This window comes from Somniosus microcephalus, chromosome 12 (genome assembly GCF_052327205.1).
Source record: "Somniosus microcephalus isolate GS21.2 chromosome 12, FLI_Smic_1.0, whole genome shotgun sequence".
NCBI classification, from domain to species: domain Eukaryota; kingdom Metazoa; phylum Chordata; class Chondrichthyes; order Squaliformes; family Somniosidae; genus Somniosus; species Somniosus microcephalus.
In genome coordinates, this window is record NC_140998.1 from 72,813,904 (window position 1) to 72,840,462 (window position 26,559).

Sequence of the window (26,559 nt, forward strand, 5' to 3'; positions counted from 1 at the left end):
TCACAACTTCTCTCACACCCAGTCTCATCCTCACACTAGTGCTTTCTTTCCCAAAGCCACTACAGTTTATTTCACAAAGCAGGCCAATGTTATCATCATTTCCACCTCCAAGCCCACAAGTACCTTTCAAATTTCCTGTATCCTTCCGAAAGCAGCCACTATATAAATAACAATCACACTTAAAAATTAGTAAAACTTCTGTTGAAATTCTGATGATTTTTAAGTGATGCCCACGTGAACTTTTGTATTCCTATCCAAATAATTTTAGCAGGAACATTTATCATGGCAAACCCATAAGGCACTATTTTATGCAGTGGAAGATAATGAGTATTCAAAATGGCAGTTACTCTCCTTTTTACTAAATGCAAATGAAAGTATTGAATATTTGACTAGTTTTGTGTTGGCATATCTTTTATGATTTTCAAACTCATTAGAGCTGTGTATATTTGTAACACTTAACTACATTCTTCTTCAGCTTGTGTCTTCACTTTGGGGATCAGTGTGAAGCAGTGGAAGGAGTTGCAGGCCGATTAACAGTCTGACTGGCTGCATTAACGCTCCTTCCATGTAACCATCTTAATACCAGTTAGTTAGTGCTATACGGCAGGAGGGTTTTATTTGCTCTCACAACCCATATGATAGGGGGGTGCCGGGGGCCACCCACACCAACCGGATGCAAGTATCCTGCTGCACTGCGCTCCGCTCCACGCCACTCCCTAGGACTGTCTGGAGTGGAGTTCTGAACCCTGATACCTTCTGGTCCAGAGACAGGAATGCTACCACTGCGCCAAAGGCTCACTCCTTCTTCAGCATTATAATTCATGTAACAGAACTACTAGGCACTTGGTCATTAAACATTAAGCATTAAACAAAGCTTTACTCAACTGTTTTACAACATGGAGGTCTAGTTGTGTCCTTCACTAGTTCCTGTTAAGAATGTCTTGCGCAAGCTGGGCCCGTGCCCGAGTATTTATACTCTCCCTGGACAGCACCACCCGCAGGCCACTCAGTTGATTCATTCATGTCAATAATCATGAACTTACATAGGCTGATCAACTCCTCTTTGCCTTGAGCTCCTATCTTCTGACTCCACCGACACGGAGCCTGTGACCAACTGGTACATCTAATCTGGTCAGAAGTGCTTGCATGTAATATTATAAAAATGCACATAGTTAGACATTGGGAGAATTTCACAAGGACTTCAAAAAATATAATGGCCTCGTACTGTAAATCCTTAGGTGCAGGTTTAAATCCCTGAGCTATTTATCACTCAAATCTCCCTGCTACAGATGTATTTCATTAGTTTCAATTGAGCTACTAGACAGGCAACCCCATAGAAATGGAATCATCCATTCTGATGAGGGGGGAATTGATAAAACTCATTTGCCTATAAACATATGTCTTCTGTTTGTGGACTTCTGTGGGAGAAGGTAAAAATAGGGAAAATATTCATGAAATTAAATTCGGTTTGTTCGACTTACCTTCATTTGCGAGTTCTTTTATCCAGTTAAATATCATTTTGATATTGTCATTCTTTAAAAAACTTGTTAATAGATCTTCCAGCCATTTATCCTGTGAAATATTAGCACAAAAGTTGAAGGTAAAGCATCATCAAACTCTCCTAAAGTGTGAAATTCAGGATCCTTTTTCTGTGATTCTCACTTTCTGATATGCCAGTTTCATATGAAACCATAAAAACAACAGTTAAAGGTCCAGCCAGATACACGGATTATGTCACTTGTTTCATTGATAGCATGGTTTGCTATATTAAACGATTGAATAATTTTTAGTGAAATCTGTCCACCTGTCTCTGAGGAGCTACCTACATCAGTCTCTGTAGTACTGTGCCTGTAATAATCCTTTTATGCTCAATGAATAAATGCCCAAAGAACTTATTGGGCCTATCTAACAAAAATCTAGATCCGGAATTTGAAGTCAGCAGCAACGCGACAGTGATCTCTGTGTCGTGAATTTTACCTCTCCCAACGTTAGTTTGAATCTAGTGCCGAATCAAGCGAATCTCCAGCGTCCAGCAAGACTGATGTCATCAAGCAGGCTGAGCAGCCAATCACACTGAAGAATTCTCACAGACAGCAAACCAGGAAGCAAAATGTACAGATTATAATTTACTTTTTATAAATTTTACAGAGAGCGAAATAAAGATTGGGACATACACATAGGATTAAGGTAGAAGCTGAAATATCATAAACAAAAAGTTATATTAAAAACCATGTCATTCTTATATTAATTTGACATTACACAAATATAAAATTAGTTTATCTGGGCCAGACCGGTTGTTCAGCAGTCAATACGCCATTAAAAACCCAGTAACACCTCTTTGAACATTTTCAAAGTTTTTTAGCAGCAATATTCCAACATCCAGGGGAAGTTTTTATCAGGAGCTACATTTCAGTGTGATTTGAATTGACTGCCGACTTCAGGGCGTTCCACAGCGCAACCTGCGGAGAAGCGTAGAATCACTGACAGCAACTTCTGGATTTCTGTGTTTATCTGTACATGTGCTGACTCCAGAAGTCGCTGTCACTTTCAGAGGAGTAACGATGGTGAACGTCAGCAGTTTCACCGTCATTAGCGCCGCAAAATCTGGGCCCCAGTGTTGATTCTGGGAGGTGCCTATGTGGAATGCTTAGCAAATCAGCTTTAGACATGGAATGCAGTGCACGATATAGTCACCCTGTGCACAGGAGCGCCAGTGGGTAGCACCACGGAACTCAGTTCAAACCTACCACTCCACGCGTCTATTGTAGCAACGACACAGTTAAAAGCTGTTGTGCGGCGCATGGGCATAGTTAGAATACACTTAATTGGAGTCCACATGAAATGGAACAACAGCTGAGAAACATAAATCATGCTAGAGATAGACAGATAAAAACATAACAAAAACTGGAACTATGTGTGAGCTTTCTTCTAATGAAGCCGAGTTGTTAGGAACAGTACCCTTTTACACATTTGATTCGTCCACTCCAAAGATATGTCCTTATGCCAACCAAAACTAAAAGCTCTTACAGAAATAATTAAGATGCACTGCTTCTCACTCTATTGTTTAAATGATTTAATGGTCCCGATTTTGCTGTAGAAATAACGGTGAGGCTAACCGTGATCACTTTTATTAAAGTGCAAATCGGACAGCAACTTCCAGCGACCACACATGCGCAGTTAATGGTGAAAATCAGAAAGTTGCTGTCTGAGTTGCCCTGCTCCTCCAGAAGTTGCGCTATAATAGCATCGCGCCAAAAGTCTCAGCATTGAAACACATGAAACAGAGTGAAGTTGCTGTACTTACAGGATAGATACCCACTAAACATGGCAGAAAATGTTAGGACTCATCCATTCCGGTGTAAGTATTGTGATGAAATATATTCCATTCATCACTGCCTGTTTTCTGTGTCTTGTAACTGCCTGCCTTCTGTGTCTTTTCCCTTCCCCCAGTCCTCATGTATTATGTATTGGAATGTGCTGGAACTGGTTGTGTGCAGGGCTCCGCCCATACCTGGCTCCTTTGTAATCTAACTTCAGTCGGGCATCAGCCTCCTGAAGGTAGACATCTCTCTATTTTACGTGTTATGTTCTGAGTTAATAAAAGCCTTACTTTTGTTCTGCTAACTTCGAGTCTCGGAATAATTGAGGCACATCAATTTTATTAACTCAATTTTCAACACTATGGATCAACTCCTGAAACCCGAACGTTTGGATTTGGATCAACATGCTCCGGACGCATCAGCACGCTTCGGACACTGGTTTGACTGTATGGAATTCTTCCTGGACAATTCCGCAGCCGTCAAAGACGCTACGGACACTGCGAAGATGAGACTCGGAATGCTACGGAATTGGGTAAGCCACCGGGTTTACCCCCTCATCCAAGACGCCGATACGTACCTGGCCGCCTGCAACACCTTAAAGGCGCATTACCAGCAGCCTACGAATGAGGTGTATGCTAGGCATCTACTCGCTACTCGCGCACAGCGACCTGGGGAATCGGTGGAGGAGTTCCTAAGCATCCTGAAAAAGCTTGGCAAGGACTGTAAGTGCCGAGATGTAAAAGCCGCAGTGTACACCGACGAGCTTGTTCGCGATGCCTTTATCACAGGCCTCAGCTCCACTCACATCCGGCAAAGACTGCTGGAAAAAACGGAGTTGGACCTGAAACAGGCTGCGGACACCGCGCGGTCCCTGGAGATGGCCCAGAGAAACTCGGACGCCTACTCTTCAGCCCGCGCCGCCCACGCCGCCACGTGTGCGCCGAGGGCGCCGCCATCTTGGAAGGCATCTTCCCCGCCCGGCAGCCCGACACCGGCGGGGCCCAGCTCTCCCCCCAGAAGCCCTACGACAGCCGCGACGCGTCAAGGACCCAACTGCTACTTCTGCGGGCAGCCAAAGCACACCAGAAACCTGTGCCCGGCGAAAGGCACCACCTGCTTTAAGTGCGGTAAGAAGGGGCACTTCGGGAAGGTGTGCAGAGGGAACCCCGCCGGAAAACCAACCGCCGGAAAATCCGCCACCGCCGCGTGTGCGCCGTGGGAGCGGCCATCTTGGACGCCATCTTGCCCGACCTCGTGGGGTCCGCCATCTTATGAGCAGACAGCGTGGACGCCATCTTGTCTCAATCAGGGCCCTACAGTGGCATCGGTCACAGTGGACCAGACCAGGCCGCATCCGCTATCCAAATCAATGGTGGACATCGAGGTAAACGGGTGCCGGGTTAAATGCTTAATTGACAGTGGAAGCACGGAGAGTTTTATTCACCCTGAACTGGCACAACAACTCTCCCTAAAGGTGGTCCCTGCTCAGGGTACCATCTCTATGGCCGATAAAACCCAGACATCGACCATTCTGGGTTACTGCACGGTACAATTGTGCGTTAACGGAACTGTGTATGATAATTTTAAAGTATTAATCATGAAGAATCTATGTGCGAGCGTGATCTTGGGTTTGGATTTCCAGTGCAACCACCAAAGCATCACGCTCAAGTACGGTGGGTCCCAGCCGCCCCTCACAGTGTGCGGTCTGGCTACCCTGAAGGTAAAGCCGCCTTCGCTATTCGCGAACCTTACCCCTAACTGCCGGCCAATAGCGACCAAAAGCAGGAGGTACAGCTGGGAGGACAGGCGGTTTATCGCGACCGAGGTAGACAGGCTCCTGAAAGAGCGCATTATTGAACACAGCAACAGCCCGTGGCGCGCCCAAGTGGTAGTGGTAAGGGGTAGCGAGAAGAAACGGATGGTGATCGACTATAGTCAAACGATCAACAGGTACACCCTACTAGACGCCTACCCGCTACCCCGCATATCAGAAATGGTGAACCAAATCGCCCAATACCGGGTGTTCTCCACCATCGACCTCAAGTCAGCGTACCACCAGCTCCCTATCAGACCAGAGGACCGCCCGTACACCGCCTTCGAGGCGAACGGACGCCTCTACCAATTCCTCAGAGTCCCCTTTGGGGTGATGAACGGGGTCTCGGTCTTTCAGAGGGAGATGGATCGCATGGTCAATGACCACCACTTGCAGGCAACCTTCCCCTACCTCGACAACGTCACCATCTGCGGTCACAACCAGCAGGATCATGACTCGAACCTCGAGAGGTTCCTGAAAACCGCACAAAAACTCAACCTCACCTATAACGAGGACAAGTGCGTTTTCAACACCACGCGCCTCTGCATACTGGGCAGCGTGGTGGAGAATGGGGAAATCGGACCAGACCCCGACCGATTGCGCCCCCTACGGGAGCTGCCCCTGCCCAACACTCCCAAAGCCCTGAAAAGGTGCCTGGGGTTATTTTCTTACTATTCCCAATGGGTCCCCAACTACTCCGACAAAGCCCGCCCCCTCTTGAAAGCATCCTCTTTTCCGCTCTCTGCTGAGGCCCACGCCGCCTTCAAAAGCATTAAGCAGGATATTGAGCGGGCCACGCTACAGGCAGTGGACGAGAACACTCCATTTCAAGTGGAAAGTGATGCGTCCGACTTCGCCTTGGCGGCCACCCTCAACCAGGCGGGGCGGCCCGTAGCTTTCTTCTCGAGGACCCTCCAAGGCCCCGAGATCAGACACTCCTCCGTGGAAAAGGAGGCCCAAGCCATCGTGGAGGCAGTGCGCCACTGGCGCCACTACCTAGCCGGCAAACCCTTCACCCTACTTACCGACCAGCGATCGGTAGCGTTTATGTTCAACAATAAACAGAGGGGGAAGATTAAAAATGATAAGATTCTTAGGTGGCGGATCGAGCTCTCCACTTTCGAGTACGACATCATTTACCGGCCAGGGGCCCTTAACGGATCCCCTGACGCCCTCTCACGAGGGATGTGTGCCAGCGCCACCGAGGATCGGCTACAGACCCTCCACAACGACCTCTGCCACCCAGGGGTCACGCGGCTGTTCCACTTCATAAAGTCCCGTAACTTACCCTACTCGATTGAGGAAGTTCGGTCTCTGACCAGGAACTGCCGCACTTGCGCTGAGTGCAAGCCTCGGTTCTACCGCCCAGATAGAGCCCACTTAATCAAAGCTACACGGCCCTTCGAGCGGCTCAGCTTAGATTTCAAGGGCCCCCTCCCGTCCGTCGACCGCAATGTTTACTTCCTGAACATTGTGGACGAATACTCCCGTTTCCCATTCGCCTTCCCCTGCCCAGACATGACCAGCGCCACGGTCATTAAATGCCTCAACAGCCTGTTCTGCCTGTTCGGTATGCCGAGCTATATCCACACGGATAGGGGGGCGTCCTTCATGAGTGAAGAGCTACGCCAGTACATGCTGTCCAAGGGGATCGCCACGAGCCGTACCACCAGCTACAACCCCCGGGGTAACGGCCAGGTGGAGCGAGAGAACGGGACAGTGTGGAAAGCAGTCACTCTAGCTCTAAGGACCAAGGGCCTCCCTATCTCCCGCTGGCAGGAAGTCCTCTCGGATGTGCTCCATTCGATACGGTCGCTATTGTGTACGGCCACTAATGCCACGCCTCATGAACGAATGTTTGTCTTTCCTCGGAAATCCACCTCAGGCGTATCCATGCCGTCATGGCTCTCCACCCCAGGTCCGGTACTCGTGCGAAGGCATGTGAGGGGCCACAAGACGGACCCTCTCGTGGAGCCAGTACACCTACTCCACGCCAACCCCCAATACGCATATGTCCGGCACGCCGACGGAAGGGAGGACACCGTGTCCATAAAAGACGTCGCCCCAGCCGGCATCGACAACAACCACGGCAATAGCAGCGACGACGATCACAGCAACCCTTACCCACCCACTATTCTTTCATCACCCCCGGAAGAACATCGACCAACGACACCCCCACCAACTACCCCTTCAACAACCCCGGCGGCACCCCCGGCAGAGACCCAGGAGGCTACCGGGGACACCCAGCCGACACCCGCGGCACCACAACAGCCACGTCGGTCGCAGAGGACTATCAAACCCCCGAACAGACTAAATCTATAGAAGGGGTGAATGTGATGAAATATATTCCATTCATCACTGCCTGTTTTCTGTGTCTTGTAACTGCCTGCCTTCTGTGTCTTTTCCCTTCCCCCAGTCCTCATGTATTATGTATTGGAATGTGCTGGAACTGGTTGTGTGCAGGGCTCCGCCCATACCTGGCTCCTTTGTAATCTAACTTCAGTCGGGCATCAGCCTCCTGAAGGTAGACATCTCTCTATTTTACGTGTTATGTTCTGAGTTAATAAAAGCCTTACTTTTGTTCTGCTAACTTCGAGTCTCGGAATAATTGAGGCACACCAAGTATATTTTTAATTGCGTTAATAAGTCTTAATTACTGCCAAACAACCTCTATGGCACTGAATATTAACTTTTACAAGTGCAAAGTTTCATTCCTTCAGATCTTAATTATTGTTGTAGATTTTTTTTTTATGTAAATTTTTTTTTTCCTGTCTCTTTTATCTTTCTCTTTTAATCCCATCTTTTCCTGGTTCAGACTCTGCACTGCTCATTAAGAATTCTTCAATCTGATTGGGTAAGGATATGCACAGTTGCTTGGCCTGTTCACACAGGTCCCAGATGCCCTGTAGAGGGCGCTGTGCCAAAATGGCTCTCGAATTACCGGAAGTTCCAATGCAAAATCCCATAGAAAGTCTGTGAGCAAGAATGAATGGCTGGTGCCATTCGTTCACCACTGAGAGCAAAATCCAGCCCAATAGCATTTTATCAGAGCAAAATGATTGATCTCTATCTTCAAATAACTGTTAACCTTTTTTGCAGGCAATAGTTTGAGTCCTGGTGTAAATCAAATCAAATCAAATCAACTTTTATTGTCATTGTTAGTGCACAAGTGCAGTACAACGAAATGTAGGCTTGCGGCTCCCGAGAGTGTACATTTAGATTAAGACATTTAAACATTCAACATACATTTGGCTTGTAATACATTAACATAAGCATAACCATAATAAAGTGCATTGGCAGATGTGCAGGCTTTAGAGTTTATTTGTGGAGTTCAGTAGGATGACAGCCCTGGGAAAGAAGCTGTTCCTAAATCTGGTCGTACGGGTGCGAATGCATTTGTAGCGTCTCCCAGATGGCAGGAGGGTGAACAGACTGTGGCTGGGGTGGGTAGGGTCTTTGATGATGGACCGTGATCTCCGTAAACAGCGTTTCTGGTATATGTGCTCTATGGTCGGTAGCCGGGTGCTGGTAATGCTTTGCTAGTTTTGACTACCCGCTGCAGGGCTTTTCGGTCATAGTAGCTACAGCTGCCATACCATACTGTGATACAGTTTGTCAGGATGCTCTCTATTGTGCAGCGGTAAAAGTTAGAGAGGATCAGGGGTGACAGGTTACATCCCTTCAGCCTCCTTAGGAAATATAGGCGCTGCTGGGCCTTCTTCACCAGAGAGGAGGTATTGAGGGACCAGGAGAGGTCTTCCGTGATGTGGACTCCGAGGAACTTAAAGCTGTCCACCCTTTCCACCACAGCCCCATTGATGTGGATGGGGGTGTGACTTCCGCCTTTAGACTTCCTGAAGTCCACAATGATTTCTTTGGTTTTCTTGGTGTTAAGGGCCAGGTTGTTATCGGCGCACCACTTCACGAGATGCTGGACCTCCTCCCTGTAGGCTGACTCATCGTTGTTGGTGATCTGGCCTACTACCGTGGTATCATCCGCAAACTTGATGATGGTGTTGGAACCATGAACAGCCACACAGTCGTGGGTGAAGAGGGAGTAGAGGAGGGGGCTCAGCACACATCCTTGTGGGGCCCCCGTGTTCAGGGTCGGGGGGGGGAGGTGTGGTTACCTAATTTGACAGACTGGGGTCTGTTTGTTAGGAAGTCCAGGGTCCAGTTGCAGAGGGAAGTGTTCAGGCCAAGAGTTTGGAGTTTGGTGGCCAGCTTGTTGGGGACGATAGTGTTGAATGCTGAGCTGTAGTCTATGAACAGCATTCTGATGTAGGTCTCTTTACCATCTAAGTGATTCAGTGCTGAGTGTAGAGCAGTTGTGATTGCATCCTCCGTTGATCTGTTTGCACGATAGGCAAACTGGTGTTGGTCAAGAGAGGCAGGAACACTGGCTTTGATGTGAGCCAGGACCAGTCTCTCGAAACACTTCATTATGATGGGTGTGAGTGCGACAGGTCGATAGTCGTTCAGGCACGTCACAGCCGTTTGTTTTGGCACAGGAATAATGGTAGCGGTCTTGAAGCATGTAGGGACTACTGCCTGGGCCAATGACAGATTGAAGATGGCGGTGAAGACATCAGCCAGCTGATCAGCACATTCCTTGAGTACCCGTCCAGGGATGCTATCCGGTCCAGCAGCCTTTCGTGTGTTCACTCTGCGTAGAACACCCCTTACGTCAGAGGTCGACAGAGTGAGCACCTGGTCTTCCGGGGGTAGCAAGGCTTTGGTAGCCGGCTCCCTGTTGTCCCTGTCGAAGCGAGCGTAGAAGTTATTAAGCTCCTCCGGAAGGGAGGCATCGCTAACCGGGGGGCTGGTGTTTTTGCCCTTGTAGTCAGTGATGGACTGGATGCCTTGCCACATGCGCCGGGGGTCCGAGTTGTTGTGGAAATGATCCTCTATCCACAGTGTCTGTTTCCTTTTGGCAGCCCTGATACCCTTTTTTAGGTTGGTCCTAGCTGCACTGTAAGCCGCCGCGTCGCCAGATTTAAATGCTGCGTCGTGTGCTTTCAACAGCGAGCGGACCTCTCCGTTCATCCAGGGTTTCTGGTTGGGGTATGTCCTGATATTTTTATGGGTCGTGACTACCTCGACGCAGCTGTTAATGTAGAATAGCACTGTGGATGTGTATTCCTCGATGTCATTATGGGCAAACATGCCCCAATCAGTGCGTTCGAAGCAATCCAGAAGCTCCGAGACTGCCCCCTCTGGCCATACTTTCACTAATCTCTCTCTTTTGATGAGCAGTTTGTATGCCGGGGCTAGAAACAGGGAGAGGTGGTCAGACTTCCCAAGGTGGGGGCAGGGAATGGCCTTATAAGCGTCTACAATGCTCGTGTAGACTTGATCCAGTGTGTTCTCCCCTCTTGTGGGAAATGTACAAGCGTATAGTGGTCAGAGTGATCACAGTCCAAATGGCCTGTTTTCTGGTATAATGGACATTAGTTTGACATCATTGGGTCTGGAAATTGAATGGATTTATTTATATGATGAGTGATTCAAACCCTGGAAGAAAAGATCTTCAGTGGAATGACACATTCCAGAAATTCTTTACAGATGTAATTGATAAAAAAACTCAGGACTGTCACATCTACCTGAAACCAGAACAGATTTGTTGGCAGACTCCTGCAGTGCTAAGGACAATCAGACACAGCATCCAATGTACCAATTGCTTTCCATTTAGATGTGATCTGATGGCACACAAATACAATTAATTTAAACTAAATTTAAAATATAACAAATTGACCTTTGCACACAATATATCTGAATCCCTAATGTGGGGCTTACCTCGTGGTTATATCCTAGGAAAGTATTGTATTGTATTCCATTGTCAAATAGAGTCATAACATCTTTAAAGGATGGAGACATAAAAGCCAAGGCAAGTTCATTAGTGATATATAGCCATACAAAAGCACTTAAGGACACACTGAAGACACCATTGTTCAATGCACAAATGACTAGAGAAGAATCATATAGTATATGTTGTATGATATTTTATCAAAATAAAGTGCTAGGCTTAACATCTGTTATTTCAAAGAAACTCACTATGCCACTAAAATAATCCATACCGAGCATACAGCTACCCAGTGAATGGTTTGGCTGTGCTGAATGGTCTGCCTTGTCTTTTGTCCAGAGAAAGCTTTTACGAATAATAACATCAAATACGTTCACATCATCAGTCTTGTTCTTCTCAAAGCACAGAGTCCAAATGCCAAAATACTGGCAGTCTTTCAACTCATTGTTTGATCTACAAGATATAAAGAAAGAAAAACACCTTACTCGAATCTGAATACAATAATGCTCCTATATTACAATTATATTACTGTATAAATTTGTCAAACCTTCAATGTTGTGTTCATCTGCCACAGAGTTCGGTGATAATAAATTTGAATTTATATTCAATTTAGTGTTGTTTTCTATAAATATGGAAGGCCATGCACAACACTGATGCATAGCTTATGGTTTTAATGAAAATAAAATATTCAAAACATAGCTCACTCCTTATAAACACTGAGCTCAAATTTGTAGCATTTGTTTACTAATCACTTGTATAGAATCCCTGATCTGGGCGTAAAATATTCCCTAATGATTTATGTTTCCAGTGCTCAGCAATGTTGTGTATTGTCAGTCCAGCTCATGTCAGACAGCTTTAGTACACTAACAGCGTCTTGTAAAAGATTATAATTTGCATTCATTATTTTATGTTTGATTCATTTGTAGCAGCAGTAATTAGATGCACTGACATTAGCATACTGTAAAATGGCTCAGGTTTTCAATAAGTATTTGGTAGAATCCTTGATTTAAGCAGAAACTGTTTGGCATGCCAGTTATGTATTTATCAGAGTTGAGTTGTATACATAAGCAGGACATTTACTCTTTACCCTTTATCCTAATATTTCACCTGGAATATAGAATTTACCTTAGTGAACTAGGTCTGCCTTCCCATAGCCATTGGTCAATGTCAAATAAGGCCAGATAGACAACTTTAACATCCCAGGTTAAGCATCTGGGTTGAGCATCTGGCTAAAGTGAAAGAAAAACAATCAGACTATCCACAAATACATTTTCAGTTCATAGTACCCTACTTAATATTCTAGTATACACATAAGTGACCTGAAAATGGTGCCTGGTCACTTACCACTTCATTTACGCTGGAGATCCAGCACCACCACATTGAATAGGGTCCTGAGCGGGGCGGCTGGAGCATCTGCCTGTTTCAGGAGGAGGAGGCCACTTGTAATAATGCAAATTGTGGTCCTATTTCATACATAGGACCCCAGTTGCAATTTTGAGGTACAAATGGGTGAAGAGTGCACCACACATACTCTGCCATTTGTATCAGCATTGAGCAGTCTAACCAGCGGTACTTAAAGGGGCCACTGGAGGCCACTCAGAAAATGGCCAAAGTTTCCTTTCAACATTAATTTTTGTGAGGCCAGGCTGAACAGGAGTGCTGCTCCTTAACCCACAAAAAAAACTCCGGCCATTGCCTGCATATGCAATCCCCGCACCACCCCCCGACCCCACCTCCCTCCTCTTCCCCAGGTTCTTACTGTAGGCCAGATCCTAAGCATAGGAGCCAATCGATTCCCAACCCTCCCCAACCTTTGAGCTGCCACATTAAGGAAAAGTTAGCCAGAGGCCTGGGCCTCACGAGGGTAACAATGGGTGGTCGATAGATGTGCTCCACTCACAGTATTTTCTGACTAGAATTCTTCCAAAAAATGTTTTATTAATTTTTATTTAAAGAACAGTGGTTTACCATGTTTCTGCATCACACAGTGTAATGACATCTTACTTTGACAGCTTTCTATAATCTGGCAATTGAGGAGGCAACAGCTGGAAGACCCAGGATTAGGCAGAACTCCATGGCACAGCCGCTGTGTGTAGCATACGTGGCAGTGACGAAAACCCTGGAAACAGAAAAGATTGTTCATGCAAAGGGCATCTGATCTGAAATTAAATGCAAGCTAACTTTTGAAAGGGATTAGAGAGAGAGCAAACATGGTGCTGATTGAGTGTAACTACTGCCACCATTTGATGTCACAGATGTTGTAGAAAGCATTTTTGAGGGTTTTTTTTAATCACATTTAAATTTTAACCACCTTACTGAAGCAGTCCTTGAAATGTGTTAAATATGTAAATTAATTTTGTTAAAAAAATAGCCTTGCCTGCAGAATCGGGCAGCCTGCCTACGTGACCCATGCAACTTCCATTGCCTTCTCTGACTCTATTTCAAGTGGAGATGCACCTCTTAAAGCGAAGTTGCATCCATCACTTGTGGTTTTCATTAAACAACTATGGAACTCTAGCTGACTGCAGCAATGAGTCGAATGGCTGCCCCCCCCCGGCTTTCCTGATGCCTCTTTGGAGGTCCTAGTGGAGGAAGTGAGGGGCCAGAACACAACTACTGTTCCCCAACACCCACAGGAGCATTCCCAAGGCCACCGTCAAGCAGGCCTGGAAAGAGATGGCTGAGAAGGTCAATGCCAGCAGCTTTAAGAAGCATCAGTGCTGCTGGATTTCCTGCCCTCCCAAATGACAAGCTACCAATGAGCAGTTAGATTTGGGCTGGCAGCTCGTTTGTCAAATTTCAATGAGGCTCAATGACATCATCAGGCGAGCGATGCCCACCGCCTGATAAAAGCTCCAAACCAAAATCGGGGCCATAATTAAAAGGACATGATCACTGAAACCCCCTGGATTAATCATTATCTCTGCTGATATAATTTACACAGTCGGCCTCAGTTACTCACTTGCCCAATGATATCACCAACACTTAAATAAAGGTTTTCCTAAAATCAACAGAAATGGATACAAAAGGATGTTACAATGAAGTTGAATTCTTTGTAACTGATTGTAAAAGTATTATCAATTAAAGATAAATTGACAAATGTATAGAAACTGTAAATGGATTCACAGCAAGATAGTTGATGAAGGTTTTGATGCTGACATCCTCAGAATAATGTAAGTCTTGATGGAGGTGCATCTACTAGTTCTGAGCCAAAGGACAAAATAAATTCTGGTCCAAGGTGATAAGACTAAAGGGCAAGTCAGCTGGCATCATTCTGGCACTCCTCCCAGAGTCCAGATAATAGAGCACTGTTTGCAGAAGTCTGGAAGAAAGCTGGACAAATAGTTTTAGCTAGAGAATGGGAATTCAATTTTAAAAATGAATGTATAGTCAGCTCATTTCATACATAAGATGCAAGTAACTTCTGGTTGTAAAGTACTGTATGAAGAGTGACAAAGGAACTATTGAACTAAAAATGTTTTATGGATATTAGGTGGCATAAAACCACAAGGTGCAGCAACTCTCTTCATGTTGTTCAGTTATGATTTTGTAGGTAAGTAGAAAGATACTGCATAACTGCACAGAAATTATGTACATAATGAAACACTTTAAGGGAACTTTTAAAATTTGAATATCATTCATTACAGCTCAGTCAAACTCATAACTTACAAGCAATTTCATCCATTTATCAAGCAAAGTACCCAAAACGCAATTGATGAAATGAGAATGTTCCTAATCCATTAGGAAACAGGGCACTGTTGGATTCAGAATTACAGCAGGCAATATTATGCAGATTAGAAATCATCAGCCTTCCTGGTGCTTCCTTACAGAAATAATGGTTACATACAGCAGAATAATGAAGGACTATTAAAGCTTCATCTAAAAGACAGGTAATAAAGCAAAAAACATTCTGCATTTGACTGCAATTATTTAAAGACCATCACTAAAATATTCCATGGGCGAGCATTTATTTATTAAAAGCTGTTTTTCAGCCAAGACCTCCCATGACAATGAAGCCAGCAAGAAACCTAAAGATAACGTGTCATTGGTTAATGGCAAGAGAGCAGCAGCTACTTTAGCTTCATAATAAATGGCTTTTCATATCTTTTCAGGAGAGCTTTTAGTGACTTTATTGGAACTGCTATGAAAACAAAAGTAATCAGTGCTGCAACTTACTTGATAAATAATATCTGAATAACTGTCTTGCTGCTGAAAGCCAAGCTGGAGGAGATTTAGCTGAATAGACGCTCCTTCACTGCAAGAATGAAGAAAAAGTTAAATACTTAACATGAAAAGTGAAAGTGGTGTGTTTAGCTGCCGTGAAAATCAAAATTGTGAGTTGTCACTTGTGTTTTTACAGGAGGTATATTTCAAATTTGGTTTTATTTTTAGATACACAGGAAATAATTAGCAGTAACTTTAAGACGTTTCTACTATTCCATACAAAGGATCTTTGGATTTTGAGAAGCATATTTCATATTTTTCGCATAGACTAGGATTCTTTTTCTTCATAAATTGCCAAATACACTACTTATAACGGCTCAACATTATGTTAACATCTTGCATCTAGTAAGGAGAAAATAGGGATCAAATAGAAATAAAATCAGGCATTTTTAAAAAGGAGGAAGCCTCACAGCAACCAATATAAACATAAAGATAAACTTGCCTAAATTGTGATATGAATTCTAATTTACTTGATAGGGATCTGTTGATATCCTAAGCCATGCAAAGGTAGAAGAACCTTATCATTGAATTACAGCCTTAATCTCTCTAGCCAAGAAATAACTGTTGGTGATATTAGCAGACTAACGCTAATCAGGTTCACACAACCTTTCTTTGACTGCTATTTTAACAAAGGTTTTACCCCCATTTAAAATCAGATCTTACCATTGTGTGGCAGGGACATTAATTGCAATAGAAACACAACACAAGTGAAAGGGTAAGAAGTTTATTGTGATGGAGTGCCTGAAGAGATATGGGGATGGATTTTGGTGTCCAGCGCAAATCAGGCATGTTGTCCCCTCCTCCCACCTGATGTGGCTGCAGCCGATGGTAAACCCGATTTACGTCATAGTCAGGTAATCAGTGAGATGCCAGTGCTAATCGTACTGTCTATAGGTAGCTTGTCAATTGGGAGGGCAGGACACCCAGTGGGGCTGCTACTACTTAAAGGCAACCTTATTTTCTTAAAGTTGAAGTGCATTTTACAATGGCGGTTACTGGCAATCGATTTTCAGAATCTGCTGGCAAAATGACTTCAGCTAGGGGCACCCAGGTTTTCTGATGGTGCCATGGAGGTGCTAATTGAGCAAGTGAGCAGCAGGCAGCAGCTCCTTGTCCTCACTGATGGACGCTGGCTGCCCAGGCAAATTCGTCAACAACAATGGAGAGTGGTGTGGAGCATGTGAATGCTACAAGCATTGTATCAAGCATATGGCAGCAATGCAGAGATATTTAAAAACCTCAGTAGGAGTGCCAAGGTTAGACTCCCCTTCACATCTCTTTTACTCTCTATACAGCCCTGAACCATCCAGCTTTAGCCCCAGCACGAGCAGTACTTCCTCCCCTCCTTCCCATGCCTCTCCTCCCATCATGATAGGACACTTCACTGCATCTCATTTGCTTGCACCTCAGGACCTGACACTGCTCTCACAACTATTCCCTCCTCTTCCCACAGCTGCTGCCACCTCCACTCAGCGTGCACACTGTGCTAAGCTGCCTCACACATCTTTCAAAACCCTCCAAAATGGGCACACGCTAACCCACTTCCATTCTTCCTGCAGGAGAAGCTAGCACACAACAGAAAGAGAGAGTGCAAGAAGAGGAGGAGGTCCTCACTTGAGGCATGTGCTCACACCAATGGAGGAGCTCGACATCGCCACAAGTGGCAGCATTGGAGATGGTGAGGTTGGAGCTATGCACAGCAGGGTATTTAGGCGTCTCTCCTTCCTTCTCTTTTTATACTTAACTCTCTCACTTATACATTTAGCACAACAAGCTAGTAGTGGATTCCACTACCATTCAACTGCTATTGAAGGCCTTTGATTGTCCCTCTTCCCTCTTTCTAGATCCATCAAATGTCATGGGCCTTGTTGCAGCACACGATGAAGGAAAGAACCTTCCCAAAGATGCGCCATGACTCATTTTTGCCCTTCCACGCAGCAGGACAGAAATTGCCACCCCATGGACTATAGATAGTGGGGGAATTTTAATCCACCCTGCCCAGTGGGAACGGGGCAGACATACAGTTTAAATAGCAAAAGCTTACCACCTTGTTCCTGCTTGATTCCCACCCACTGCCAACTTAACTGAGATAGCTGAGGACTGGGAGCTACCGCATCTTGTTGGAGGGTATAGAGGAGTCCACTATCAACTTGGGTGGGGTTCTGGCACATGACAATGACACTCTGCAGTCATATATGGAGATTGTGGTCAACTCAATGGATGCTGCAGTTAGGCCCTCCATACAGAAGTCACTGGCAGCAATAATAGGATCTCTAATGGATGCTTATACTGGGGCTATGAAAGCCCTGGGCTCCACCGTCCCCTCTGCCTTGAAAGGACTGGTAGAGCGACTGGATAAGGGCTTCACTTGGATCATGGATCAACTGGTTTCACAAACTGGGCAGATGTCTGGAATGCTCACCTGTAACTGGAGGCCTGAGGCTCGCTTCAGTTGGGCCCCGGGCCTCATTTCTATAAAACCAGTGAGCTGCATGTGACATTTGGGCATCCTGATGCAGCTTGCTTGTTGGGGACGTCTCAAAAACAGGTAGCTCGGGTGCCAGGCCGGCCACAGCTAAGTCTTGGGTGCAGGAGATCACGCCCAGAAACTTGCCCCGCTCAATGTGAATTTTGCACCCAAAAAACGTGTGCGGTGGGAACCAATTTCTTCCCCAATGTAATACAAGCAAAAAGTCTCCCAAAAGGTCCATCCTTAAAGGCCTAACCTGTTTCTCCTCTTTATTGATGCTAGCAGACTTTCTGTGTATTTTTAGTGTTTTTGCCTATATTAATATTATCAGGTTCTATATTACTCTGAGTTTTATTGGTCCACAGATTAATGGTAAATAAACATTTGGGCTTATATTATACATATAAGGGGTTATTACGCAATTCCACAATTCCGCAGTCCCATCAGGGAGTTGCTTTCACAGACAGCGCAGGTCAGAAATAGGACCACAACACTGTACTCCTGATTCTTCGACCTGTGCTCCCTGTGCGTGCAACTCGCTGCTGGAAGAGTTGAATTGTAAGATCACCCATATATTTACAAAAGTATTACTCCCAGACACTTCATTGGGAAGTCCTGATGGGTCACTGGTAACTTTCTTCAATGATTAATTCATGCCTGCTGCACTGAAAATCTCTAGCAGTCTAACTGAGACAGTAACCTGTTATGCATGGGCTGAGCTGTCCAGAGGTAGCACTTGGGCAGGTCATTACTCGGCGAGTCTTGATACAACAAAGCAACAACTGGGAATAGATTTGGCTGCAGCTGGATATGGAACCTGCATGGAGGGAGCAGAGCAGAGCAATAGCTGGCTTCAAACACACCATAAAACACAACAAATGTTCCATATGATCAAAGAAATAAGGAACCACCTGTAAAAGCAAATAAGACTATAGGGCGATAGCATAAAACGGGCAATATCGATTCAGCTGGCCTTTATAGATCTCTCCCAATTTTCATTTCAATGGACTTCAATTAAAATGAAAATCAGGAGAGATGTATAACAGGTAGCTGATCTAATATCGCCCGTTTTACACTATCGGTCACAGTCAAAATGACCCCCTATGCATTACTACTCATTTTTAGCCATAGTTTTTAGGTGTGAATTTATTCTCCAAGGTTCTTCCAATGGTTTGAAATAAAGCTAATGCTATTTATGAAATAAAGAATACATCATTCAAAAGGATTTTGTAATTTTGACCGCAAATAATGGCCCGGAATTTGCAGTGAGTAATGATGACGAACTGTCAGTGTTCGTTGTCATTACCCCTCTGAAATTGACTGTAACTTCAGGATTTAGCGCATACGCATCTAAACGCGGAAATCCTGAAGTTGCGGTTAGTCATTCACTGCTCTGACACAGGCTGCACACCCGCCGCCCCCCCGCCCTGCCAACCCCGCCCCAAAGCCTTGTTGGAATAGGTATAACTGGGGTTTTAACAGCGTATTGACTGCTAAGCAACCATTCTGGCCCTGAAACACTAATTTTTAGATTTGTGGAATGTTAAATTTCTCCATTATGAGAAAAATTAAATTGCTTCAAAAAAGAATGTTTTAAAGTTTTTTCATGATATTTCAGCTTCTACCTTAACCCCATGTGTATGTCCCAATCTGTATTTCACTCTCTGTAATATTTTTTTTAAAGTGCAGATAATCAGTGCTCTTCATTTCCTGGTTTGCTGTCTATGAGAATTCTTCAATGTGATTGGCAGCTTGACGATGTCAGTGCTGCATCGCTCTAGGAATCCCCTATTGACAGTGCTACAATCAATTACACGTTGAGAAACCTAAAGTTTTCACCACAGAGATTGTGCGAGCTCTGTGGGCAGCTTTCTTTGAGGTCAGTGGCGATCGCCACTGCATGATTCCAATGTGTTAAGAACTAACAAAAGTTCAAGTTGAGAAAAGGCCATATGGCCTGAAGCTGCGCCCTCGTCACATTAAGGGATCAGTGACATAATCCCCAGCACAGCAGCACTGGGACTGCAGCTAATCAAGTGCTGGCCTCATACAATATTCCATGGCCAGACTATTTAAATATTTTTGGTGTTCCTGGCAATTAATGCAGGATGTGCTGGGAGTACCATACCGGGAACGGGGTTGGATAGGGCCCAATGTCAGGTGACACCAGCCAGCGATGGCCTGCTGGCTGCTGATCATTTATTCTTTGAGTGCACAACCATGGATGTGACCACTGAAATCTGAAAAATTGCAGCAAAAGTGAGGGTGCTCCCCTCATGAGATGAGGGCCACCTAGCAGCAAAGCTTCACAAACAGTCCTGGGTTTGCCCTGAAGCACCCATTCCAAATGGGCACTAGGCAACCAGAGCATGCTTAAATAAGTTGTGTGGCCTTAATGAGCCTTGTACACATTTGGTGTGCAGGCTCCCAGCACATTATACAGAGCGCATCTAGTGTATAGTATGGCTACCCTGTACATGATGTTATGGGGAGCCAGAGCTCAGTAATCTTGAATGCAATGGATGCCAACCACTGCACTATTGCCCCATAATCTCTCTGGTCCTCTGTATAGCAGGCTTCCTGCAGCATTGCTCAGTGAGTCAGGGAATGTATTGTTGATTTCCCCCTTTCTAAATCATAAAGCTTAAGCTTCTCTAACTTTGCTTTAAAGCTCATCCCTTTACACTTAGAATCAGTCTTTTCTGTACTCATGCTAATGCAGGTATATTTTTTATGGTATGGTGACTGAAATGAACACAGTATTCTAAACATGACAATGTAATGTCATAACATAACTTCTGTATACTTAAATTTTCCTGCTTTGGCTGTATACCTCAGACTTCTATTTGCTTTCTTAATGGTTTTGATATATTATCTGGACATTGAAAGGGGAATTCCTCTGTTCCTCTGTTCAGTATTCTTTGCAAAATTAGAAATACATGTACTGTATATAGAATATGCTGACGATTTCATTACAAATAGTAAACTTCTCCCTGGACATTTTCATAGATTTGTACATTTTGTGTGTAATTTTTAACAGCACATTTGAAATGATCCCATCTCTTACTGTGTTGCAGGCTTTGTATCACTCTTTGTACCCTATGTAAACCACATTTGAAATGAGTATGTGCTCAGACAAATAGGGGGTCATTTTAACTTTGGGCGATGGAGTAAAATCGCCATTATCAAAATAGCCACCCATTCACTGTTCCTTTCCATTGAAATCAATGGAAGGGAAAATCAGACAGCGTGTGAATTGGGCGGCCAATTCGATATCGGCCATTTTACACTGCAGTATAAATATTTTGAATGCTTTCCTGTTAAAGACATATCATTTCTTAAGTCAGACAAGTGTCAGTGTCAAAAACGTACTCTCTGCGAAGGGACTGGAGGCTCCATAATTGCACAGTTCCCATTGAGCAGCCCACAGCCAGCAGATTGGTTTGCTTAATGTAGAGAAATGAGGCGATCTGCACTCCTGGGGTCTGGTGCAGCTTCAGGCAAGCATGCAGCCCTTGTAACTTTATTTCTCTTAGCTTCATGTTGATGTTTTCTACAGATACAGGTATGGATTTGCAGCCTAATATAAATAAGAATAATAAGGGCAGCACGGTGGCATAGTGGTTAGCACTGTTGTCTCACAGCGCCAGGGACCCGGGTTCGAATCTGGCCTTGGGTGACTGTCTGTGTGGAGTTTGCACATTCTCCCCGTGTTTGCGTGGGTTTCCTCCGGGTGCTCCGGTTTCCTCCCACAGTCCAAAGATGTGCAGGTTAGGTTGATTGGCTATGATAAATTGACCCTTAGTGTTAGGGGGATTAAATACGTGGGGTTACGGGGATAGGGTGGGATATGTGTTGGTGCAGGGGTTACAGGGATCGGGTGGGATATGTGTCGGTGCAGGCTCGATGGGCCGAAATGGCCTCTATCTGCACTGTGGGGTTTCTGTGATTCTGTGAATATGAGTATATTAGTGATTAGGAGATCAGCCCTAGCAATGATACCTACCATCAATTAAGTTTAACTCTAAAATTTCCCCTACTTTTGATAAACCAGCTGGATTAGTCACAGATTGAGGTTTGAATTATATTGTTGCAAATCAAGTTTAAAGGGATTAATTCAAACTGGTTTAGTTTCCAGAATGTATTTTTGAACTTGAATCTCAGTTTTCATTAAAGTTAGGATAAACATAATACCTGTAAGTTAATAGCAGCAAATATGTTTGAAAATATGATGATGACACTGCATCAATGTTTTTTTGTTCAGCTCTGTTTATTAAAAGAGCAAAGTGTCTATAAGAAATACTATCTCGAGCAGTGCTGCTATATGAACATGGATGTGTTCAGCAAACACTCTACCAGCGAGTTCCATGTCTGTGGCTCTCACAATCTCTGTGCTTGAGCTCCATCTACAGTCTGGTAGCCACTGCTTCCCAAAAGTGATTCTTTTATTTTGTTTTTAGATAGTTGATGGCAACCAACTATAATGCTGAGTTAAGTTATTGTAAGGTTTGAAACTTCCAGGCTCCAAGGTGAAACTGGAGCATTCATACTCTAAGCTTGTCCCTGTATAATGCATTAATTTATCAATCTCATAAGAAATAAGAGCAGGAGGCCATACGGCCCCTTGAGCTTGCTCTGCCATTCAATAAGATCATGGCTGATCATCGACCTCAACTCCACTTTCCCGCCCGATCTCCATATCCCTTGATTCCCCTAGAGTCCAAAAATCTATATCTCAGCCTTGAATTTACTCAAAGACTCAGCATTCACAGCCCTCTGGGGCAGAGAATTCCAAAGATTCACAACCCTCTGAGTGAAGAAATTCCTCCTCATCTCAGTCTTAAATGGCTTACCCCTTATTCTGAGACTATGCCCCCTAGTTCTAGACACTCCAGCCAGGGAAACAACCTCTCAGCATCTACCCTGTCAATCCCCTTCAGAATCTTGTATGTTTCAATGAGATCACCTCTCATTTTCCTAAACTCCAGAGATTATAGGCCCATTCTACACAATCTCTCATCATAGGACAGCCCTCTCATCCCAGGAATCAATCTAGTGAACCTTTGTTGCACCGCCTCCAAGGCAAGTATATCCTTCCTTAGATAAAGAGACCAAAACTGTGCACAGTACTCCAGGTGTGGTCTCACCAATGTCCTGTACAATTGTAGCAAGACTTCCTTACTCTTATACTCCAACCCCCTTGCAATAAAGGCCAACATGCCATTTGCCTTTCTTATTGCTTGCTGTACCTGCATGCTAGCTTTCTGTGTTTCTTTCACGAGGACACTCAAATCTCTCTGAACACCAACATTTGAAAGTTTCTCACCATTTAAAAAATATCCTGTTTTTCTATTCTTCCTACCAAAGTGAATAACCTCACATTTCCATACATTATACTCCATCTGCCACCTTACTGCCCACTGATTTAGTCTATCTATATCCCTTTGCAGATTCTTTGGCCGCGATTTTGCATTCAGTGTCGGGATGGGTGCAGGTCAGCTGCTTTCCGGGTTCTGGTCCCACCCCCAGCTGCCTTCACTCCACAGACATGATTTTCCCTTGATTGGTCTTGTACCAGCCAATTAATAGGAAGCGGGTGTGATGACATCATTTGATGGCGCATTATCTGCCAGTTTCCTTAAAGGGACCATGCACTATTTTATTTTGACTGCTGATTTCTCAGTGTTTGACAGCTTAAAATACTGCCAAACACTGCACAAAGGTAAACTCTTTCACCCAGGCTCTCCAATGACTTCCTCCATATGCTGGAATAGATGGTAGCTGCAGGTGAGATGACAGAAACGATCTGTCACTGGTGAGAGAGGTTGTCCCAATGAGGTAGCACTTGCCATATAGTTGGATTTAAAAACTTGTAAGCTAAAGAAATCTGTATATGTTTTAAAAATGCAGTAAGCAACATTTTCTTTGCTTTGAAACTCACCATGTGCAACATTGCATCCTTCACACCACTTCTGCAGCTGTCATCGTTTCACAGACATCAGGCCAGACTCACAACACGTCACACTTACCTGGCGTGTTGTCCGGACTTTGTGAAACCCGACCCAGAAGCGGGAAAATCGAAAAGCAGGCTGAACACTACTGACAGGTACCTGTTAATAGGCCAGTAATTGCCTTTAATCTGTTTCCCGCCGCTAGGTATCGGGTCCATTTGTAAATCGGGGACCTGACACTTTGGAAGGCTGTTTGGAGGTGGGTTCAGGACCCGCCATCAATCAATAGGACTTTAACCTCTGACCCGCCTCTCTGAGCACCGGCAAAATCGCGGCCTTTGTGATCTCCTCACAGCTTACTGTCCCATCTAGCTTTGTATCATCAACAAACTCTATCATCAACAAACATTACACTCGGTTCCTTCATCTAGGTCATTAATATAGATTGTAAATAACTGAGTCCCCAACATAATCCATGTTACAGCAAAAGTTTACTGCCTTAAACTGTAATAGTAAATGGCCATCATATTAAAAAATTGTCTATTATCACCAATGTGGACCAACCTATTTATTGTGCAGTTAGCATGTTTAACACTTCTCCAGCCTTACTTCACATTCTCACCCATTTTTTTTCTAAAACAAGATCTTAGCAACACAAAAGACCATTCTCTACCATTCAGCTTACTCAGCCATGTATAGTCCCATTTCCAATGTTCATCTTTCTTCTACTCCAAAACACATTTCTTTACTCCATTTTAAATTTGATTAGCATTGCAGAAAGTTTGTATTCCGTTTTCTAGTGAGTTATGTAGGGGACTTGACTACTTTATTAGTTTTATGTAAAAACTGGAAATATTTTCATCTTAGACCAAAAATAATTAATTATAAGAGGTCCATTCTTATGCCAAGTGCTACCACATGTTTGAATATCCTGAGGATGATTAAATTGAAGGAGCATTTTCTATTTTGCCTTATCAGTGGTGTTCCTTTCTCACAATGATCTTAAAAATTCCAAGATAAATATGAAGCTGTGAAGCATCTCACATATACAATAGTACTAGGTATATTGGCACATGACATGGCACAGCCCTTTGTTAGAACTTTGATTACCTGCTGGTTGTATTTCAGTCGTTGTTGGAGGAAATTTTTAAATGGCACCGTAGTGCCTGCTGAAATACTTGACATTCATTGACATTTTGCAGACACTGGCATAACAGACAGCTGACTTGATCTGCTTACACCAAACGTGTGATGTCACTTGTACAGAACAGTAATATAATTAAGTTGTTTGCTAACGGTATAATAATATAATCAACTTGTTTTTGACAGAATGTGATTAAGGGTTGCTAAGGTATCGGATTGGCCAAAGTTAAAGGATGCTAAAGTACCAGATTGGCCAAGGAATTAATGTAATATGGTATCTTTCCTGTTTTTAAATTGTATAAAAGGAGCGCGGCTGCTATTGTAAAGCTGAGAAGCTGGCGATTGCACCAAGGGGGTGTATAGCACTTCTCCCAGAGCGCTCTGTAAATAAAAGTGTACTCGCACATTCCAGCAAGGTCCGCAGTAGTCTGAGTTTATTGCTCTATAAGTCAAAGTTGGGTATACGTTGACCCTGTAAATCACTGGGTCCTTTCAGGCTCCAATTCGGCGGTAACAGTCCTGAAGAGCGTTTTCTCATCCAAAGCCATGTCTACCAACATGATTTGCCCTTGATCTGTCCCTAGTGCGACTACACCAGTGAAACACTGCAAGGTTCTATGAAGACACTTTGCACTTTTTGATGCATTGGTCAAATCACTTACTACAGGTACTGCCAAACTTGTTATCTGAAATAAAATGAGAAATGATATGAAGCTTTCTCATGGATATCTCAGTACATATTGTCAGATGATGGATTTGGTCATGTATAATATTTTTATAATATAGTAGAACTACGGTGGCATAGTGGTTAGCACTGTTGCCTCACAGCGCCAGGGACCCGGGTTCAAATCTGGCCTCGGGCGACTGTCTGTGTGGAGTTTGCACATTCTCCCCGTGTTTGCTTGGGTTTTCTCCGGGTGCTCCGGTTTCCTCCCACAGTCCAAAGATGTGCGGGTTAGGTTGATTTGGCTATGATAAATTGACCCTTAGTGTTAGGGGATTAAATACGTGGGGTTACGGGGATAGGGTGGGATATGTGTTGGTGTAGGGGTTACGGGGATCGGGTGGGATATGTGTCGGTGCAGGCTCGATGGGCCGAAATGGCCTCTATCTGCACTGTGGGGATTCTGTGATTCTGTGTGATACTATGATTAATAGTAAATCAGATGCAACAGGACTGTTATAAGGTAGGTGCATATAATGTATGACATATTATTACACTGCTAAGGTGAAGCTGTGTCCCTTTAAGGCCAAAAAGTTCAATGCTGTTAAGTAAACACTGGGCGATGCCAAACTTCAGTAATGCTTCATGCTGCTTTTTCTTTTTGCTTAAGTCTGATTGATAAGGTTGGTCAGAGGTTACAGACATTAGCCCTGAATTTCTGTGGGGTTCTCCCAATCTCCTGCTGTAACTTCTCCAGGGGTTCCACCAATCTCCTAATGAAGTTATGTAAGGAGATTGGGACAACCCCACCAGCCCCACCCCCAACACCCCACCACTATAGAAATTCAGGGCCATTGTGCTCCTGTGTTAGTTAAGGTATTCCTATTGCTGTGGGACATATTACATTCCAAAAAATTGGGCCGCAATTTTGCTGACCTCGGCAGGTCCGTGGTGGGCGACATCAGTGGCGGGTCCCGACCCCGCTGCTGGCTCCATCCCGCTGTCTGAAATGACTTTCCCTTGATGGGGCTCGTTAAGCCCACCCAGTGTGTTTGCCAGCCAATTAAAGGAAGTGGGTCTGGTGACATCATTTGATGGCGCATCATTAGCCAGTTTCCTTAAAGGGACCATGTCCAAATTTAATTTGACATTTATGCTGTCAGTGTTCTAC

At 44.4% G+C, this 26,559-nt stretch overlaps 1 protein-coding gene across 1 annotated transcript in view; it reads right to left on the reverse strand.

Moving 5' to 3' along the window:
- Positions 1-1,578: 1,578 nt before the first annotated feature.
- The window catches only part of LOC147109296 (protein ELYS-like), a 67,027-nt gene continuing 42,046 nt past the window's right edge, over positions 1,579-26,559 (reverse strand). Inside the window, exons 4-9 of the mRNA XM_086004184.1 lie at positions 12,941-13,055; positions 12,062-12,161; positions 11,211-11,389; positions 10,930-10,991; positions 10,737-10,832; positions 1,579-2,083 (exon numbers count right to left, since the gene is read on the reverse strand). Of these exons, the coding sequence (XP_085860310.1) occupies positions 10,776-10,832; positions 10,930-10,991; positions 11,211-11,389; positions 12,062-12,161; positions 12,941-13,055 (513 nt within the window). The 3' untranslated portion in view covers positions 1,579-2,083; positions 10,737-10,775. The remainder of the gene's footprint in view (positions 2,084-10,736; positions 10,833-10,929; positions 10,992-11,210; positions 11,390-12,061; positions 12,162-12,940; positions 13,056-26,559) is intronic.